This window comes from Camelina sativa, chromosome 8 (genome assembly GCF_000633955.1).
Source record: "Camelina sativa cultivar DH55 chromosome 8, Cs, whole genome shotgun sequence".
NCBI lineage: Eukaryota > Viridiplantae > Streptophyta > Magnoliopsida > Brassicales > Brassicaceae > Camelina > Camelina sativa.
Genome location: NC_025692.1, coordinates 7091405 through 7105925, shown reverse-complemented (window position 1 = coordinate 7105925; position 14521 = coordinate 7091405). Strand labels below are relative to the sequence as shown.

Below are 14521 nucleotides of genomic sequence, written 5' to 3'. Positions count from 1 at the left end.
TTATCTTATTAACAGAACAATCTGGAGGATTTGTACAGCCTTCTACGGTTTTTGAGGATTGAGCCATGGGGAACTTGGGCATGGTAAGGGTCCTTATCTCTCTTTGGTTGAAAAAACAGTACATTTGGTATGAAATGACTGAAGCTTGTTAGTTTGGAACATATCGATTCTTAGGTGGAATAAACTTGTCCAAAAGCCATTTGAAGAGGGCGATGAGAGAGGCCTAAAGCTAGTGCAGTCAATCTTAAAACCCATCATGCTTAGGAGAACCAAGTCTAGCACAGATCGAGAAGGAAGGTAGATATACTACAAGTAAAAGATCTGTCATCTGTTACTTCCTGATACTTATAAAATATATTATTTTCCTTTGAATTTCCTCGGTTAACGTGAACCATGTTTGATTTATATTAGGCCGATTCTTGTTCTACCCCCTGCTGATGCACGGGTCATTTACTGTGAACTCTCGGAGTCTGAGAGGGATTTCTACGAGGCGCTATTTAAAAGATCCAAGGTATTGTTTGTCCTCGTGATTATTTAGGATTTTTTACTCGGACTTTGAGATGCCTTTACTGAAGATACTAACGAATTTTTTCAGGTCAAATTTGATCAATTCGTTGCACAAGGCAAAGTTCTTCATAATTATGCTTCCATCCTGGAACTGCTTTTGCGTCTTCGACAGTGTTGTGATCACCCATTTTTAGTGATGAGGTGCGTCTTGTATCCCCTTGCTTTGTATTTAAGTAGAGACACATAGTGCTGGTTGTAACTTCCATGGCTTCCATATCAAGTATTATTCTCACATTCAATCTACTTAATCTGTTGCACGACCTTGTCTGAAATATCCAAGAAAATATCATAGACAATATATGGGCACTTTGTTATAAGAAACATGCAACTGTAGCCCTTTTCTGTTTGACATTTTGTTGACACAATTGCCATATTTCTTATAACAGTCTCTTGTTTTTTATGCATCAAGTCGAGGTGATACAGCGGAATACTCTGATCTGAATAAGCTCTCTAAACGTTTCCTTAGTGGAAAGTCTTCTGGTCTAGAAAGGGATGGAAAAGATGTACCATCAGTGGCTTTTGTTCAGGAGGTGGTAGAGGAACTGCGCAAAGGAGAACAAGGAGAGTGTCCAATATGCCTTGAAGCATGTGAGGATGCCGTATTAACACCATGTGCTCATAGATTATGTCGTGAGTGTCTTTTGGCAAGTTGGCGAAATTCTGCTTCTGGGTTATGTCCTGTGTGTAGGTATCTTGACGTTCTTCCTGCTATTACTAGTTTCCATTTGATGACGTTGCTGCCGATTCCACCGAATGTTTGAGTTAGGTCAAGGTTGGCCAATAATGGTTAATCTCTATTTTGCAGGAAAACTGTAAGCAAACAAGACNCACGGGTCATTTACTGTGAACTCTCGGAGTCTGAGAGGGATTTCTACGAGGCGCTATTTAAAAGATCCAAGGTATTGTTTGTCCTCGTGATTATTTAGGATTTTTTACTCGGACTTTGAGATGCCTTTACTGAAGATACTAACGAATTTTTTCAGGTCAAATTTGATCAATTCGTTGCACAAGGCAAAGTTCTTCATAATTATGCTTCCATCCTGGAACTGCTTTTGCGTCTTCGACAGTGTTGTGATCACCCATTTTTAGTGATGAGGTGCGTCTTGTATCCCCTTGCTTTGTATTTAAGTAGAGACACATAGTGCTGGTTGTAACTTCCATGGCTTCCATATCAAGTATTATTCTCACATTCAATCTACTTAATCTGTTGCACGACCTTGTCTGAAATATCCAAGAAAATATCATAGACAATATATGGGCACTTTGTTATAAGAAACATGCAACTGTAGCCCTTTTCTGTTTGACATTTTGTTGACACAATTGCCATATTTCTTATAACAGTCTCTTGTTTTTTATGCATCAAGTCGAGGTGATACAGCGGAATACTCTGATCTGAATAAGCTCTCTAAACGTTTCCTTAGTGGAAAGTCTTCTGGTCTAGAAAGGGATGGAAAAGATGTACCATCAGTGGCTTTTGTTCAGGAGGTGGTAGAGGAACTGCGCAAAGGAGAACAAGGAGAGTGTCCAATATGCCTTGAAGCATGTGAGGATGCCGTATTAACACCATGTGCTCATAGATTATGTCGTGAGTGTCTTTTGGCAAGTTGGCGAAATTCTGCTTCTGGGTTATGTCCTGTGTGTAGGTATCTTGAAGTTCTTCCTGCTATTACTAGTTTTCGTTTGATGTAGTTGCTGCTGGTTCCACCAAATGTTTGAGTTAGGTCAAGGTTGGCCAATAATGGTTAATTTCTGTTTTGCAGGAAAACTGTAAGCAAACAAGAACTCATCACAGCACCAACCGAGAGTAGATTCCAGGTTGACGTGGAAAAGAACTGGGTAGAATCATCCAAAATCACTGCTCTTCTGGAAGAGCTTGAAAGTCTTCGTTCTTCAGGCTCTAAGAGCATTCTCTTTAGCCAATGGACCGCTTTCCTCGATCTCCTCCAAATTCCCCTCTCTCGGTATAGCATTTACATGTCTTGCTTATGTTCACTTGCCATGGCAATTATGAGAAAAGAAAAAAAAACTGTTTTCAAGAACATAAACTAGAAAAAAAATTATTTCATCTCAGGAACAACATTTCATTTGTCCGTCTTGATGGCACTCTAAATCAGCAGCAACGAGAGAAAGTCCTTAAAGAATTTTCCGAGGATGCCAGTATAATGGTTGGTGGTACTCCCATTACATTGAGATGTGCAAACTTATACTTTTCTAGGTTTTTAAATTGACGTCAATACTCTTTTTTAATTGTTGGATAGGTAATGTTGATGTCTCTAAAAGCTGGTGGTGTCGGGATAAATCTAACAGCTGCGTCCAATGCTTTTGTCATGGTATGGCATATCTATTTGTGTCCTTAGAGATCATACCAGTTATAAAAGACCATGTAATAGTTCATGCCACATTGGGTTTCAAGATCTTGTAAATGATTACTGCACAATACTAAATAGGTTTCGAAATGAAATAAAACCGAACTGTGTCGTATAGGATCCATGGTGGAACCCAGCGGTTGAGGAACAGGCTGTCATGCGTATCCATCGTATAGGACAGACTAAGGAAGTCAAAATCAGAAGATTCATCATTAAGGTACCCTCTTCATTTTCAGCGGTTAATTCTCATTTTCCATATCCAAATCATCAAATGTTGTTGCTGAGTATTGATCATTAGAAACCTTGTGGGATATGTTTGTCTTTACCTTTGTGAATCCCAGGGAACAGTTGAAGAGAGAATGGAGGCGGTTCAGGCGAGGAAGCAGAGAATGATCTCTGGGGCTTTAACGGATCAAGAAGTACGAAGTGCGCGTATAGAGGAACTCAAGATGTTATTTACCTGAAACTATACAAAACTGTTCTCTATCATACAAGGGGTTCTACATATGTGAAACTTGTCACATTCTAATGCAAAGAGAATCAGAGATTATAACGTATCTGAAAGCGTGTTTTGTCCTTTTCATGAGATATGATGAACAATTGTCACAGTTTTGGGGAATGTGCAGTGACGGTTCCCAAGTGTATCATAAAACCTATCTGAGTTTTGTTGTTTTGTATTATAGAAAGCTCCCTTTGTAATTGGAATTCAGATTATTTTTTGTACTTGCGTTCGTTTAATGAGTTGTTGCAACTTTATATCATACAGTTAACTCAATGTGACAATCTGCGCTGGTGAGAGTTGATCGTGGAGCTATAGGTACTAGTATATGATAATGTGTTTAGAACAGATGTTTTAGGTATTGTATTAGCTTCTTCGAAGCCAAAATTATGAACTGATTGATTGAAGTCGTCAAGTCGTATTACGTGTAAATTACTGTATCAATGGTAGATCATATGTCAAATGGATCAGGTGCTAAATTCTATTTTCTAGGGTTTATGAGTTTAGTCACAATTTGTTCTCAAGTTAGGTAACAACTAACGTGTGCGTGAGTATTATTAAGTATCTTATTATATAAGATGTATATAAAAAAAGAGAAACCTCTAAAACCTTGTTGAAAAATTATCAAATCCGATCCTAACTCGAAATAGTTTTGGATATAATCCGAAACTATACATACCTGACGAGTGTTTACCCGAACTTAACTTGAAATCTAAAATTATATGAATGGATCTTATTTCTCTAAATCCGATAAACTCGAAATACAATTCGAACCCGGATACCCGAATGCCCACCACTAGTTCACTAGGAAAATAATTATTATTAGACTATCATTAGTAAAATAATTTCCTAAACTAAGATAAGCACAGAAATATATATTTAGACATATATAATGCTAAATTTCCTAAACTCAATATTAACATTAATCGATTGCCAAAATGTGCATATAATATCCGGTACTATTACATTTTTAAAAAATATGCAGTATTTTTATGGCCATGCGTCCACGGTCTTGGATCATTTTAATATCAAAATGATGATCCTAATGAGTCGGTTTCTACTTCTCTTCGTCGAAACTTAGATGAAGACAACATAGATAGCTAACTTACCCATAAATTTATCCGTCGCCAGTTTGTAACACGTCTTGGCTAATGGTTAGGAATTCTTTTGTGGTTAACTGTGGCTATTAATAGACACAAACAGTTTTGTAGCGATTTCGTGGCTATTAGCTACAAACTCTGTTATGGCTACGTCGTGGCAATGTAACAATGAATAGCCACAAAATTCAATTAGCTACAACGCTATATAGCTACAAAAAAAATTTGTGTCTTTCCATTGCTATAGGCAATATAGCCACAAGATTTGGAGCATATGTGCAAAAGAAATTGTGTCTTTAGACAGTTTTTCTTGTAGTGAAGGAAAAGTGTTAAATGCAACTTTGATAACCATCAAGTCATATCCATTAAACTCTCTGGGTTGGCTCTAGGTGGCGTAATCTCACCTGCGGTAGGACTTCTAGCCAATTTAGAAGAGGTTTATCTCCAAAGAAACAACCTCGAAGGAGAAATTCGGTCATCCTTGGCTGCACTTCCCTTTCTACGGATTCTCAACGTATCCAACTTAAGTGGAGCGGTTCCAAAGTTCGAGAGTTCCGTACAACCTAGGGAATTCTCTGCCCAAGCATAAGTCGAGAGGAGGTGTTTCGGTTTTCATGATTGTAGGGATTGTAGTTGGAGCTACAATTTTCATCCTAACCATTATTGGTTTATTAATTTGGATGTACAAGTGTAGGAAACCTATGGAAACAGAGGAGATAGCCTTTGATTCGCCAGGATATTATTGATGAAAGTGAATGTGGTCATACATACATAATAGACATTCTTCAAAAAGCCACTAACGATTTCAGCAATGAAAACGTCTTAGGAAAAGGAGGTTCCAGCATTGTTTATAAAGGAGAACATCCCCAAGGAAACATGATTGCTATCAAGCGAATAATCTCGAAAACAATTGATGAGAGAGAAGGATAAATGAATTCAAAACCAAATCGATGTGCTTACCGGTTTGAGGCACAAGATTTTGGCCTATCTTTTCGGATATTGTGAAAATAGTTAAGAAAAATTAACTGTTTAGAGAAAATTACTGAGGTCTTTGACTTGTTCAGTTGTTTGGAGCTGATGTTGTTCTTGCCGGCAACTACATTGTGTGGTTAGTAATTACTGAATGTTAACTTTTTTTTTTTAATATCACAAGTTTTAGATCTTTAATTATGTATTTAGTCATATATTTAACTTATGTTTTACTCAGTTTTTTCTTATATTTTTCATAGTTTTTGCTTACCTTTAAATAATCAATAATTTTTTTATTATTATTGTGTAACTTATTTCAAGGAGAAAAAGTCTAAGAAGTCTCTTTGCGTATATAAATCCATGTTGAATCTGTGTGTTTATAGTAATTTGAAAAATAAACACTAAGTGGACTTTTATGCATTTGGAGTGATCAGGGAGAGAAAAATTTGTTGATAAAACTTTCGGAGAAGAGGTATCAAATTTGGCGATGTGGTTACGCCTGAAGTTAAGAAATGGGAAGTTCTGGGAGGAACTAGACGAAAGCATTGTTACAAACAACAAAGAAACAATGAAGAGCATTAAAACGGTTGCGAATTTGGCAGAAAACTGCATAAATATAGAGCTCAATAGCCAATATAAGACCCACAATGGTTCAAGTGATGAAGAAGCAAAATCACGTCATTCTACAAGTGATCTCCAAGAAATCCAAATGGAAGTCTTTCAAAAATTGAGAGTGTATAGATGTCCACAAAAACAAAATCCTTAAAACAAGGTTCACATTGAAGGCAAGGTTAAACGATGGCAAAACCAGTCAGGCTAGCTAGTACAATGTTGTGTTTGCAAATATTCTCTATGCACGTCTCAAGTATTTATTCGTAATATGTTTTATAAGTCTTTGGCTTTCATGATAAATATTACTTCTTGTTTATGTCGAAATTTTTTTATATTACTCTTAGCCTTTTTTCAAGCAGCTTCACATCAACTACATGCATAAACGTTAACACTAGATCCATAATTTTCTTGTTATCTGAGTGAGCAAAACATATTTTTATCTCTTACAAACACTCTTAAAAAAAAGACATCTTCTAGATGACAGAAGGATTAAGACTATGTATAAATTGTAAAATGCGTATAATAATCTGTGCATGGCTTCCTTTAACTCTTTTGCACAACTTTTCTCGGTATCTAGTTCACGTTCCTGCTTTTCCATTAACAATTTGTTTGTATCAAGATCAGTTCCGAATTCCTCACCAAAGTCCTTGAACAAAAACATAATATTACAAGAAAAAAAATCTATACTAGTATTTTTTTTTTTTTCAACCTAACATTAATTAAAATAAAACTCCTAGACTGGTTGTCCAAACTGGAGGATAAGAGTTTACAAAAATCGTTTCAGACACTAGCTTTCTGGAAGAACGAGCTAAACAATCAGCCTTCACATTTGACGTCCTTGGGATCTTGGAAAGGGTAAAAGGAGGCAAGGAGGCACTAAACACCTGGAACTCATCAAGAAGCATTGAGAAAACCGGCCACTCTTCCGGATCTTGCATCATCGCTAGTAACTCTGCGAAATCCATCTCGAACCTCTGACAATCTATTCCTCTGGACAGAATACACTCCATCGCCCATAGTAATGCTTCTAGCTCTGAATGAAGTGGGGATGCACTGCGATGTTGACATCTGGCACCCATAACTAAAGTCTGATTTTCACCATCTCCACACCACCATCATAAACCTGAATTTGGTTCCGTAGCTTTCCATGAGCCATCAACTTGACAATGAATTATCATCTCCGGAGTATGCAAGGATTCCGTCGAAACGGAACCAACCCTTGCAGCTATTTGGGTTTCCGCCCACCACAATTGTTCACGTAAAGCCTGATTAATGATATCTATTGGCTCTGACTGTAACCCTTGGAAAACTTTTTTATTCCTATCTTTTCATAAGAACCAGAGCAACCACGGTATCGAACTGTGAGTAGTTCCAAAAGCCATAGGGTCTGACCCTTTACCATATATAAAATCTAAGTTTGAATAGATCGATCCAAAAGGGAACTTATCCTTGTCTGATCCATTAAAAACCCTCTCCCTAACCTGTCGTGAATAAAGTATGAGGACACTCAAATAAAGTATGAGGACACTCAAATAAAGTATGATCTATACTAGTATTTTTTAGAGTTTTTTGAGAATTAAATCTGTTTTGGAAACTATTACCATTGAATTGAATGCCAATAATTATTTAAACCCATATCCAAACAACATTATTTAATTCTCTCTACGATCCTTATAACCAAACACCATTAAAACATTTTATATATCCATATATATAATATTTGTACAATTAATATAGATATTTAGAAGATTTATTCCAGATTTAAATTTTTTACTCTCCTATCATCTTTGTTTGAATTTAATTTAATTGTTGTGAATCATCATATAGTACATAAAGTGAATAAAAAATATATTTTCTGCATATATTGTGATTTGAATTTTTTAAAACGGATTTATATTACTCAATTAATATAAAAAGTGTGTATTCATACATATATAGTAAACTTACCATATATAGTAAATTTTAAAATTTTAAGATTTTTAAAATATATAACTGATATCTTGTTTAGATTTGAGGATTAGATTATAATTTTATCAGAATTAGATTTGAGGATCTTCCAAGAACGAATAACTGTGAGTCTCATATCTTGTTTTCTTAGTTATTACTTATATGAACTAGATTATGACCTGCGGTACACCGCAGGGCAAATTTTTTTTTTGACTTTTTTTTATGTACTATTTTAATACAAATTTTGCTAATGTACTATTTTGTTAATTTTAGTTATATAATTTTATAATTTGTGGTATACCACACAACAAATTTTGTTTAATTCAGTCTTAATTAAATCAATTTGATTTGACATATTTTATATTGGTGTTGTTAAAATAGTAAAATAAGGATTTAACTCGTATTGAGAATCATATTAATTATGTTTAATTTTTTATTTTTTAGTATTATCAATTCAATCATATAATGTCATATAATCCGTCATGTAATATAACTCGTTTGTGTTACTTTGAAAATTTAATATGTTTATATTCATAATTTTAAACTTTTATTAAGTTTAGATATATTAATTATAAATTATGAACTTTTTAAAATTCTATAATTTACTATATACGGTAAATTTACTATATATGTATGTTAAACACACACTTTTTATATTAATTGAGTAATATATGTTCGTTTAAAAAAATTCAAATCGCAATATATGCAGGAAAAATACACATTTTTATTAACTTTATGTATTATATGATGATTCACTACATTTAAATTTTAAAATCAAAAAGAGATTATAGGAGAAAATATTTTTTTTTAATATGCAATAAATCTTCTAAATATTTGTATTAGTTATAGAACATTATATATATGGATATTTAAAATATTTTTAATTATGTTTGGTTATAAGGATAGTAGAGAGAGTTAACTTGTTTGGATATAAACATAAACATTAAATGGCATTCAATGGTAAATGTTTCCATAAACATATTTTTGAGCAAAAAGTGCTGCAAAAATACTAGTATAGATGGAATAGTGAAAGTGATTGGAAGTCATGAGATAAGTAATAAAACTAAAAAAAAACTAAAGAAAAGACAAATAAACATGTAAAGTTTTCTCATTTTATTACCTTACATGCCTTAAATAGGTAGAATGTTTTATAAATAAATTTCAATCTATTTGATTTTACATATAAAGGAATATTTTCCCCTTACAAGACTTTTCGTGTCAATCGTCTCATTTAAAGTCAATAAAATAAAATCCTTTCAAACACAAAGTAAGTTAATTTTTTATCTTCACATATTGTGACATTCTTATTATGTAGTTGGTAATTACTAATTGCTTATTTTGTTACATTTCAATTTTAGATCTTTAATTTTGAATTTTGTCAACTTTAACTTATATTTTGCTTATGTTTTTCTTGGTTTTTTCTAACTTTTGATCATTATTTTTCTTTTGATTATTTAAGTTGGTATACAATGAAAAACAAGTCTCTTTGCTAATGTACTATTTCCATTAGTTTTTACTTTGTATATCATGTATGTTATTTACTTTTTGATATCCGACTACTTTGACAAAAAGTTAAGAAGATATTTGTATTTATTAATTTCTAATTTATGATAAGATTATTTCAAAATTTTGATTAATTATTTTACATAATGGAAATCTTATGTAATAATCTCTATATAATTATTTAAGTAATCACTACAAGAAACATGCTTGGAGACGTCGGTTTTTTTAAGTCATTCCTTAAACGCAAAATATTAAAATGGGACGGGTTTTAGCGTCATTTGGTTAACCGACGAAACATTTTATAATACCGATATTTATTAAGTTTGTGAACCAAGACGGTGTGCAGTAGTACGTGTGACATGGATGAAACATTCGATTACGTCACACTGAAAATTTTGGAAAAACAAAAAGTTTGTTATAGACTTATAGTAATACTATATAAGCAAAATGAACATTCCATTATTATTAGGTACACTTCTTCCTAATTAATATATCTTTCTCTTTTACCTGCAAATACAACTTACAAAGATGGCACTTAAATGTGGAGCATCAATTAATCTATTAAATGGTGTATCAAATGTAATGGTTAACTATTTAATTAATCCATGTTATTGTATACTATAAAAAAGAATAGATGACAAAATTTTATCTGAGTACACTAGGGTAGAATCCAGACTTATTTTGTATTTTTAATTTTGGTTTATAGATGAAATTTGATTAATTCTTATGAGTACAACTAAATAATTAAGGGAAGATGTATATATATAAACATATATGTATGTTGCAGTCATGTGCTTGATAAGTATGGAAGGTGATGCCATAGTAAGGTTGTTAGAAGTTTAACTTTACCATCATGTGACATATTACAAAACTAAACTTAGGCTGTTACGTTATTGTATTGTGAATTAGAGCCAAAATCAAAACTAAACTTTTTGTTCTTTTTAAATTTCATTTTTCAATTAAATTAAATAATATTTTCTCCGTTTAAAATTACTTGCTTTTTAAGTTTTTTTTTCACACAAATCAAGAAAAAAAAATTTATATTTTACCATTTTCAATATATTACCTACTTTTTTTAATTGGTCAAAACATAAAAGCATTTGGGATAGAATATGAATTTTTTTCAAACATGTATTAAAAAAATCTGAAATAACGATTATGAAATCAAACTTAAGTCATAAAATGACAGTTAAAATGAACGTAATATTTTATTAATTCAGTACATTTATATTATAGTTATTGAACTAATTTAATGTGACTACACTTCTAATGTTATAGTTATTTAAATAATGAAAAGTAGCAAAAAATAAGAAAAATATAAGAAAAATATGAGCAAAACATAAGTTGAATATGAATATATATATATATGTATATGTATTTAATTCATCCGTTTGTCCAAATATATATATATATATATATATATATACTCCATCCCGTTCCACATACAAAATGAATTTCTCCATTATCACGAACACTTCTACCTAATTATTCTGTCAATATGTACTATCCCGCAGAAAACCGCGGGCTGAACTTTTTTTTGATGAAATTTTGTAATAATTTATTTTGTTATTATTTATAATGGTTTGTGATTAATTTTTTTTTGCTTATATAATAATTTTTGTATTTTAAAAATGTTTATTGAAAGCCTGTCAATAAAACTTTTGCATGTAATGAATAAAATTATTTAAACCGTTGTGAAATCTTTGCTATAGTTGTGAAGTAAGTAAAAAGATATAACAGTGGAAATTAGTTTTGATTCTAACAGATTTTTTTTTTAGTTTTCTACAATTTATTTTATTTGATGTTTCCCCTATTTTCGTTTTTTTAATTAAAAAAATTATTTAATTAATTATTTAATCTTAATTAAGTTTTTCTAATGACAATTGAATGTAATTTTTTACACATTTTAAGGTTAGTTTTATATTTGTACTTCCTAATTAATATAATAGGATATAAATTCAACTTTCAGTAGCTTCCACTTGAATAAGGTGCATCAATGATGGTGTATCAAATGTGATGGTACGTCCACTCATAGCCGTGCATACAGTGTAACAAAAATGCCATCAGCCTCAGCCCCTATATAATATACAGTATAAAAATTTGGTCTAATGTTTCAAAAATATTTTATTTATGTTTTCCACTTGAGTTCAAAACCAAATTCTTATGTCAACAAAAATTTTTTCTTTCCTTATATTTATTTATTTAAGCTCTAAGAATCCTAAATATTTTTGTTTTCTCAAATGTGTTTATACGAAGTCTTTTTGTATTTGTATATTATATTTTATTTTTCATGTTTATAGTGGTGTAAAAGTTGATGTTTAACTTGCTAGATTTTGAATTTTTTTTATAACATATATAAAGACTGATTCTTGTTTAGTTTTCCTGTTATATGAATATTGGTTAATATTTATGTTTTCTGAATCTGTAAAAAAAGTTCAGAAAATGATTCTATATATATGAATATGATTTTTAAGAAAAAAAAACACAAAAATTAAGATCTTTCAGACATATAATTGTTGTTTTAGACCTCTTTCTTATTTTCTTCTTTATTATTATTATTATATATATATATATATCTATATAATTATATGTTAATTATCATTTAAAAAATCATTACACTTTAAGACTTGCCTTAAGCCCATAGAAAGGCTGGCACGGCACTGCGTCCACTGTTTAATTTAAATTTATGTTGTTTTTACACCATTTGTAAACAAAAATCCAAGTAATAATACACAAGGATAAAAACTCACGCGTATTTTGTATTTTGGTTAGTTAATGAAATTTAATTTCTTCTTATGTATATAATGAAACCATCAAAAATGTATGCCAAAGGTTTCTGCCGGATTTGTTATCAACTTATCATAGTTTGTCTTATCTTTTGTGATATTTTGCAATCTTGTAGTTGATTTGAGTGATAAGTTGTATAATCAATCACAAAGGCAGCGGCAAAATCCAACATTATATACATGGAGGAGGGGGTGCTCGTGCTGCTGTCGGGGATGGTATATACCTGCCATCTGGTTTGTAATGAGAAACGTTGTATTAGCTTCAATTGCAGTAGATTAGTGAGTAATTTAATATTAACTTGTGCAAACGATGTTGTGTTTTCTTTCTCTTCATAATTCAAGGAATTAAGGATGACAAAGTCTCGCAATTATGATTGTGAATATTTCGCGTTTGACAATGTCTGTCTACAGAAACTAACAGCTGGCAATAGAGTTTGGTTTTGTGACAGACTCACAACTCACAACATTATACGTGATCATCATTTGGTTCATGCAATTGCAAACTATAACGCGCTATATTTCCAATATGACTCATAACAGCTCAATCCTAAGCGAAGTCCAGCGCGCGCAACTGTATCATAATAAACAACATGTCCTGTAATCCAACCTATACGAGGTTCGCAATTTGATTAGGATTAAGATATGCATGGTACAAAACTTAATACCAAAGTTCTTGAACAAAAACATAATATTACAAGACAATTTTTTAATAAAGACAAAATTAAAAGTTTTCAATGTTAGTTGATGAGTTTAGAAAACAAACAAAAAAAGACTTTGTTCAACAAAAAAAAAAAAAAAAAAAAAAAAAATGACTACTCAAGATTGCACGGCGAGCTTCTGAAGATGTACAAAGAAGACTTGAAGGCTCACGTCGTCTGTGAATATCACATCTGACCCTGTTGACATCTCGTTTGCGTTGTTGTATGTCGCTGATGGATTCAGCTTAGCTAATAGAAACCTCGCCTGCATTTTCCCATTCAAATCTAGTGAGATGCAAAAACCAAAATTGAAGCTGACAATTACATGAAGACATATAGATAAAGATAAATGACTTGCGAGCCGTGCTGATCACAGACAACTAATCTTGGGACAGGGAAATNCTTGAACAAAAACATAATATTACAAGACAATTTTTTAATAAAGACAAAATTAAAAGTTTTCAATGTTAGTTGATGAGTTTAGAAAACAAACAAAAAAAGACTTTGTTCAACAAAAAAAAAAAAAAAAAAAAAAAAAATGACTACTCAAGATTGCACGGCGAGCTTCTGAAGATGTACAAAGAAGACTTGAAGGCTCACGTCGTCTGTGAATATCACATCTGACCCTGTTGACATCTCGTTTGCGTTGTTGTATGTCGCTGATGGATTCAGCTTAGCTAATAGAAACCTCGCCTGCATTTTCCCATTCAAATCTAGTGAGATGCAAAAACCAAAATTGAAGCTGACAATTACATGAAGACATATAGATAAAGATAAATGACTTGCGAGCCGTGCTGATCACAGACAACTAATCTTGGGACAGGGAAATGCTCCCGGACTATCATCTGGGAATCCTCTTGTGGAGCTTGCAATAACTCAGCAAAAGCCTATCTCACAAAAATCGTAATAGCTAGTCAGTCACTGGAAGATTAGTTATTCAACCACAATGAGATGGTTCTGCATCATGAAAAAATCTATTTGTCACAGCTAGTTAGTAGTACCTGGTGTTCAGACTGATGATGATAACCCATGTTTCGCCATTGTGCTACAGTCATTCCATGGAAGACAACGACACTAAAATATGCATCTAATAAATGAATTCGATCGGCTGCAATGGAAGCCACATCTAGCAAAGCTGGTTGAGGTGGTGAATGGAATGAATACATTGTCAACGACGGTTGGATCATGACAGTTGCATTCGAAATATTCTCCCGGTTTAACAACATGCAGAAGTATGCGGTTTCATCAGGGCTATTGTTAAACACCTGCCATCATCATAACCCCGCAAAAGAAAACATGACACTAAGTTAATGATATGATGAGCACAAACCATGACATGTAAAAGCAGTGGTACCTGAACAAACTGCGATCGCCGCAGATTAAATATAAACTGAGGAAATAACGAAAAATAGGGATTCAGCGTGAAGGAGGTTGGATCATCCTTTCTATAGTCTCCAAACTTTGAACAAAGACGAAT

At 32.4% G+C, this 14521-nt stretch overlaps 1 protein-coding gene, 2 long non-coding RNA genes and 1 pseudogene across 3 annotated transcripts in view; 2 read left to right on the top strand and 2 right to left on the bottom strand.

Annotated features, from left to right (window-relative positions):
- LOC104709287 (putative SWI/SNF-related matrix-associated actin-dependent regulator of chromatin subfamily A member 3-like 2) overlaps positions 1-3656 on the top strand; it is a gene marked incomplete in the record, with an annotated part of 15042 nt that extends 11386 nt beyond the window's left edge. Inside the window, 9 exon segments of the mRNA XM_010425927.2 lie at positions 251-297; positions 412-511; positions 596-708; positions 977-1255; positions 2328-2528; positions 2639-2732; positions 2826-2897; positions 3052-3150; positions 3275-3656. Of these exon segments, the coding sequence (XP_010424229.2) occupies positions 251-297; positions 412-511; positions 596-708; positions 977-1255; positions 2328-2528; positions 2639-2732; positions 2826-2897; positions 3052-3150; positions 3275-3397 (1128 nt within the window).
- LOC104706570 lies at positions 1396-2001 on the top strand. The gene is made up of 3 exons (XR_754456.1): positions 1396-1466; positions 1551-1663; positions 1909-2001. It is a non-coding gene; the product is annotated as an uncharacterized LOC104706570 (long non-coding RNA).
- On the bottom strand, positions 12962-13435 carry LOC104706568. The gene is made up of 2 exons (XR_754455.2): positions 13399-13435; positions 12962-13309 (listed from the first exon to the last, which is right to left on the bottom strand). It is a non-coding gene; the product is annotated as an uncharacterized LOC104706568 (long non-coding RNA).
- LOC104706569 overlaps positions 13520-14521 on the bottom strand; it is a 6657-nt pseudogene continuing 5655 nt past the window's right edge.